This window comes from Nicotiana attenuata, unplaced genomic scaffold, assembly GCF_001879085.1.
Source record: "Nicotiana attenuata strain UT unplaced genomic scaffold, NIATTr2, whole genome shotgun sequence".
In the NCBI taxonomy this organism is placed as follows: Eukaryota; Viridiplantae; Streptophyta; class Magnoliopsida; order Solanales; family Solanaceae; genus Nicotiana; species Nicotiana attenuata.
In genome coordinates this window covers 415,152-422,562 of record NW_017670740.1, presented here as the reverse complement: position 1 = coordinate 422,562, position 7,411 = coordinate 415,152, and the positions used below count along the sequence as shown (strand labels likewise).

Genomic DNA, 7,411 nt, shown 5'->3' with positions numbered 1-7,411 from the left:
ATATATATATATATATATATATATATATATATATATATATATATATATATATATATATATATATATATATATATATATTACCTTCTTTTTATTTAATAAAATGGATTAGAAAAATGATTTTAAAAAAAAAACTAACGAAAAAGGAAAAAAGAGAGATAACAATATTTGATCCCAACTCCCCATTTTCCCCACTTTACTCACGTCTTCTACCCATGATCACATCACTCAACCCCAACGCACACGTCTCACTTTACACTAAAAAATAAATATTCTTTGCAGTCCTGCAGAACTGTCATTATGGTGGGCCCAAATTTAATAGCGAAACGCAGTATAATACTGCGAATTGATTAATCGCAGTATTGTACTGAGTTTTCCTAAAAAAAAATTATTTTTTTAATAATAAGCTGTATAGTACTGCGAATCACTTTAACGGCTAACTTTCCGTTAAAGTGATTCGCAGTATTATACTGCGTTTTATGTACTTATGTAACTTTTTTTTTTAATAGTAAAAAAGGTATTTTGTGCCCAAAAAGGCACTATTTAAGTTTCGGACTCCATCAGTGACCACTAGGCCATACCCTTGGGTGCAAATGGATGAGCTACTTCTAAGATCCGATCCAACTTTTCAGCCAAAAAACACCCATGTTAATATATAGCTGATCCACTTATTACCTGCTCACATCTTGACCACTTTGACCACAACATAGTAAAAATCACCGCTAACAACATTATCTGGGAGCTCATTCCACTGAATGTTTTCAGATGTTATTCTCAAACAGAAAATAACTTGTCACATACCATGCTATCAACAACTAACAGCCCCAATTTAGCCAAAACAATTAATAAAACAAATTCAGGAACTTCAGTAAGAATGTTAAAGACCAAAAAGAGTTGAGATTTTATAAAATAAAAAGAGTTTAAATAGCATATTTAGCCGTCACAGTAATTAGAACCCCATATAATACTTCACCATCTGCCTGGGGTATCTATAGAATCAAAACTTGTTCACAATTTCAAAAATAGAGTACAGTTGCTCCATCAGTGGACCTCAAGAAAAACCAGGAGCAAAAGAGTCTGCAAATCAAGATGGTTTTGCCACTTCAGTTTTTTCATAGATACGCTGAAGCTCACGACTAGCAGCTTGATAGGAAGCTGTATACAAGACGAAGAAATGAGTGTGTTAAAATAGAATAGTAGTAGAGGTGGTAAATTGGTTAATGAGTGAAATAGGTAACACAAGACACATCGGCTAATTAAACGGGTCTAGCTATAAATGGGGGGAAATAAGAGCAGCTTTCACATACTTATCCAAACCCGTTAGAACACGTGATACTTTTGTCATACATTTATCACACACTAATCCATTTTACCACCTCAAACTAGAAGGAATAAACAAGTAAAAGAAAAATGTGTCTTGCACTTATGGAGAAACAGAGTATTCACCTTTCCACGTTTGGAAATTTTTCTGGTTGATAGGAGAACCAGTGATATTTTGAATTGCTTCAAACAGCTTTTCCTGAGGGGTATTCTTTAACTCCTGGACCACAGCATAAATTGTCTTCCCATTCTCGAAGTAAATATGATTGTTAGGATGTTTGGTCTTGCAAGCAGCATGACGCTCAAATTCAAAAGCATTTAGATTCTGCGTAAAAAACAGTAATGCCCCCTTAGACATGAAATTTTGAGGAAGCATATTGGCTGAATTGCCGAGAACATATAATAGAACGCTAAAAGAAGATCTTGCCTTGGATAGCTTGCAGTCATTGCAGCCACACAGGTAACCAGTCCCTTTAATAATTCCTCTAACCGTTTTCTGCATGTATACATGTAAAAACATACTTAGAACAAAAACCTCTAAACATCAAGGAAGAATTCAAGAATCAAAACGTACCTCCCTTGACCACGAGACATACTTCACAGGCACTCCATCAAGCATACCAGTTGACAATAAACTTTTAACATTGGATGGGAAATTGTTCGGGGAGCTCTTAGGTGTCTTCTGCACCTTCTGCTTGGACACGTTTTCTGTTCTGACAGTAGTTTCTGGAGCAACAATCTCAATTTGATCTGCAGAATGCTCCACTGTACTTCTCTCTGTCAGTGATTCTGAAGCTTCAAGAGAGGATTCACTTATCAACAAGTCATAGCTGCTGATGACCTTGTCAGAAAGATTATTTCCGCCATGCTCTTGCTGAATCTCCCCAAAAGATTTGGTTGTTCTTTCACCCTTACTCATTAATATGAAGCTTGAATTTTCTTTGCTGCAAGTACCAGTTGATATGACAGCTTCTACCACTTTATCATGAGTTGGGCACCTAGAGGCAACACCAATATCTGCATTACCAGCCAGACCCACCGGCATGAAGTTTTCATTAGCTTTACTATAAGAAGGGAACATTGAAATGAAATTTTCATGCGCCTTGCCATAAGATGGTATTGGCATGAAATTTCCATTTTCCATGTATGGCTGATTTGCTGTTCTGTAATAGCCGTTTCCTTTGTCTAATGATTGATCCATAAGATACAGATTGCAGTCACCCCTGCCGTACTGATGACCCATTAGCATGCGATTTCCATTCACCTTGTTGACTGTATTGCCTATAGGAGTGGCGGTTTGTTCGTCCATTGCGAAGTCGTGCCCCATTGAAATGACATTTCCAATTCCAGCACTATATGTTAGTCCTAGAGCTGTAGCATTTATGCTATCTTCTCCAATATTTGAAGAGCTCCGCAAAGAAAAAGGATAACCACTTGTATATTCATTTGCGAGATTGACCCTGGCTTCTCTAGTTCCAGCATTCTGATAAACAGGATCTTCCCCAGCATGAGACATTGATAAACTCACAGTTGAATTATTTTGAAGAAGATTCATGAAACGGTTTCTTTCTGTTTTCACATTTTCATTGCCTGAAGAGAAGACGTTTGTATCGCCAAAGCTGAATGTGCCTAGAGGCTCAGGTGCACGTGATCGATCACTAGAATGAAGTGGGGCAGACTGAGAATTAAATGCGTTACCCCAGAAGGAAAAGTTCAGACTTGCAGGTGTTGAAATTGGTTTATCGCTGACAGAGTGCAGAGCTTGTTTCTTATTGGAGAATAACTCCCCTTCAGAAGCATCCATAAAAAAATGATGAGCACGCTTCTGTTCAATCCTCAAAGACGTCTCGCTGCCCATCTCTCCATCAGTTAGAGTACCATTGTCTTTTAGCACCCAAAGGCCCTTATTCTGTAAAGACTGGGAAGATCACATAACAATTGTCAACAAGGGGAAAAGAAATAATTCAGGTTGTAATAGTAAAAGGAGTTCTCTTTTCCTTGCTCTCCATATCTGAGCAGAGGAATGAGTACGAAGCAATTTGGAAGGCAAATGACCAACTTCAGGATAAATAATGATCATATGATAGTCATATGCAGAAGGCCTAATCGATATGCATGAGTTTGTTTTCTTTAACTTCTGTATTTGCTTGGGAGGAAAATAGATTACCTAAAAGAGAAAGGTCGCTAGCAAAGTCAGTTGTAACTATTTAAAAGATGGGAAAAGGGTCGAAAATACGCCTGCACTTATGAAATTGCTCATGTTTACCACTTTTATAGTTGGGTCTATTCAAACCACCCCATCCCCCACCCAAAAGAAAAAAATCTCAATTTTTCCTTCCCGCTTAACGATCCTCCAGCTGAATTTTTTAATTCGCTTTTTGCTGATGTGTCCGTCAATGTGGATACTTCTGTCCCCTTTATTAATTTCCGCTTATCTTCTTCGTCAATTAGGTCTCCGGCCAACTCTTCCAAGTTGTAGTTCTCCATCAATTAATTTCCTTTCCCTTTCTTCTTCTTTTGAAAGTTAGGATTTAGGGTTGAAATAATTTTTCAATGTCTGAAGGAGTGTGCTACCACGTGAAATCCGGTATGCCAACCTGAAATCTGGTATGCCAGGAGATGCCATTTTGGTAAAGAAAATGCCTTAGACAACTCCATTCATCTATCTCAACAATCAGATAACCCCCACCAAAATATGATTGGAAACCCCTTCAACCAAAGAGTACTCTGGCGACTCTACTTACCACCAATCCAAATAATCATCCCAAGCCGAAACAGGAAATATGTGGATCGAGATCTTACTAACCGACAACTCAAACAAGAGAATTTTTATCCAAATTTCTCAACTCCGAGAAAGGAAAAGCCAATCTGCACTCAGGCAGAACCATTCGATTCGAATCATCCTTAGCCGAGGAGCTCAGTGCCATTTGTAAAAATCTTGAGAAGCTAAAAATCGATAGAGAGAGATGTAGAAGATGCTCAAGGAAAGGAATCTGCTGCTGGATTTGCAGATAAAAGAGCTGCTAAACAAAGGGGAGCTGCAAAAACAGCTTGAGCTTGAAGTTGATTGGCTTTTCCAATTGAAAAAGTTCAGATTATCCTACATGGTAACTCTATTTTTGTTCTGATTGCTTTCAATAGATTTTATTTTGATCAAAACTGGGAAGAAAAAAATTTCAAATCTTTGTTTGAAATAAAAATAAGTAAATTTCAAAGAATTAATTAAGTCTCAAAAGAAAAAGACTTGTTTAAGCAAATCATTTGACAAGCTCTTGGCATACGGGATTTGAGGTGCTGACATATGTCCTTCAGATATTGAAAAAAACTCAACGCTAAACCCTTACTTTCAAACGAAGAAGGGAGATGAAATTAATTGATGAAAAACCCTCACTTGGAAGTGTTGGCCAGAACGATATTGATGAAAAACGGCAAGGCGAAATTAATAGAGGAGATAAGTGTCCACATTGGCAGACGCAACAGCAAAAAGTGAATAAAAACAACTGGAAGATCATTAATTGGAAAGAGTCTAATTGAGACTTTTCCTATCAGCAGGGGTTTGGATAGACCCCAAGTATAATGGTGGATAAACTTGAGCACGTTTTTATAGCACATCGGTATTTATGACCCTTCTTCCTTAAACTATATAGATTAAAAGGCTAGGTAATCCTCAGCTGCTGTCTTTTGGATATTAAAGCGCATATCTAAAGACCAGTTCAAAGAATCTGATGAGGAATGCAACCTGATATATTAATAGGTTATCAAGTCACAATACGTCCTACTTGGCAAGTCGAAGAAAATAGGTATAGTACTTTCAAAAGGAAAAGCAGGAAAAAGTTATTGTAGATACCACTTAAGGTAAATGGGCAAAAATATAGCTATGAAGTACGCCTATGGGTATCAGTTAATAAAATTTGAAAACAATACCGATCTGACATACACATTTTTGTATTATTAGCATGATATTATTGCATTTATATCCAAAAGAATGGCTATTACTTGTTTTTTTTTTTTTTTTTGATAAGTAAATGGCTATTACTTGTTTAACAAAACAAGTGTCTTCATTAATGCGTCTGTGGCATAAAGTTACGGATGTTGGTAACAAGATTATGTTAGTTTTGCTCCTTTCCCAACACGATTGGGAAACATGCATGCATTTCATGACTAATAAGGCACTCCTTTAGTTATCTTTCCTAATTTCTCTTCCCATCTTGAATATTGGAGCATTATTTGAAAAACTTTAGACTGACTTATCAAAAAACCTGAATGGAACTAGCCTGCAATAGCACTTAAAACTTTCTCTGAAAAATAAAATTCCTAATTGGGAAAAGGAAAAAAATCTAAACACAAATGGCTAGATACGAGGGATAAAGCTACCCGCTTTAATAATTGAACCAACTAAATTCTAGTACACGAAATATAACACGGATATAGAAATAGTTACCGGAAAGGGAGCGAGAAGATAAATGCATCTAATCAGGTGCATCTGCTGACTGAACAAATATATATCGAACAAACAAGATGAGATCAATGAAGTACCCTCTACAAGTCAAGGAGGAGTCAAAATGTGTCCCGTCTCAGAATGCAGAACGGAATACCAGTAATGCAACCTTTTGGTTTGAACAACTGACCTCAATTAATTTTATACAGCATGAACCAACAATTCTTTAACATGAAAAAGATTAATCTTATAACAAAATGTAAAAAAACATTGTAGCATGCTTTGAGATTGAAATGCAAGAAAGAATTACTGCCAAATTTAACTAGAATGCGAGAAACATAAAAATAATAGTCTTACAACAGTTAAAAATTGTCTAGTGCAACAGAATCTACATAAATGCTGAATTAATTCAAATCAAAAACTTTACCATTTCCAAGTATTTCAAATGTAGTCCTCCGATTTGACGTACAGATAACTCCAATTCAGAATAGCAGCTACCCAGCTCTACCAATGCTACAATCTCTCCATTATGTTTAGAACGACATTCCAACTTCAAAAGCAAAGCCAAGAATGAAGATAAAATAATTAGAAAACAAACGAGAGAATAAATTCAACACTAGACCTAATAAAATGGAAAAAAACTGATAATTAAAAACACAAAATTACAATGGTAGATTAAATCAAACAGAATACCAAAAATATTGAAGAAAAATAAATAAATAATCTGTTACTTCTCAGGTAGATGTGCTAAGTTCAACATCACCTCGCTACCACTGACAAAATGATAATTTACCTGCGGGGAGGACTTGTTGTAGGTGTAAAATAAATAAATAAAATGTTTATTCCTTCGCATCTATGTGAGCCTAGGTGGACAGTAGCCTAGGTGGACAGTGTTATCTGATATCTGTACTGGTGGGACGTAGGAGGTAGAAGATACCCAATGCAATAGTGGAGGTGTGCGCAAGCTGCTCGGATACCACCATCATAATTTTTTTATTTTTTTATCGAAGGTGTCCCGATTAGCTTGCGCGCACCTTGCCTAATTCCATAGGGTACCCTCTACCTCCACTAGCATTTCATATATCATACATTTCATATAATTTAATAAGAAAAATCAGTTTACAACTCCATCAAAAACAAATTCAGGTATATATAAGAGAATATACATGTAAAAATATATCATGCATTTATATCGATGATCAACGTGAAGCTAAGCCCTAACTAAATGAATTAAGCATAATGACTGAGTTTTCGAACAGTTCACCTCAATCGCCGGCGAATTCTACGGGATGAATCTCCGGTGAAATCGGTCCGAGAGTCTTTTGAGTTCAGTGTTTTTTCCTAAATTCTCTCAGAAAATGAAAAGAACAATGAAATTGGACGAGTGAGACTGTGGGAAAAGCTCAGGGGTTTTATACTACTGTGCGGAAACATCGTCTACGACGCGGTCTACGATAATAACTTAGTACGCCTTTGCATATATTCGATACGTTTTGAGGGGAGATGATCCTAGCCGTTGCTTTGTTGAATTTGGAGGGAACTTTTTCGGAAGAAAGTGATCTAGTGATCTTAGCCGTCCAAATTTTGTTCTTTTTATGGATAAAAAAAAAAAATAGCCCTATTAGATAACAAAAGGCGACTAAAGATTTAAATACA

General features: G+C 36.4%; 1 protein-coding gene across 1 annotated transcript; it reads right to left on the bottom strand.

The window, feature by feature from the left end:
- Positions 1-839: 839 nt before the first annotated feature.
- LOC109242852 lies at positions 840-7,126 on the bottom strand. The gene is made up of 6 exons (XM_019409722.1): positions 7,020-7,126; positions 6,183-6,305; positions 1,892-3,235; positions 1,745-1,813; positions 1,444-1,642; positions 840-1,152 (listed from the first exon to the last, which is right to left on the bottom strand). Exons 2-6 carry the CDS (start codon positions 6,183-6,185, stop codon positions 1,082-1,084), a joined length of 1,686 nt encoding a protein of 561 aa, XP_019265267.1. The 5' UTR covers positions 6,186-6,305; positions 7,020-7,126; the 3' UTR covers positions 840-1,081.
- Positions 7,127-7,411: the final 285 nt, after the last annotated feature.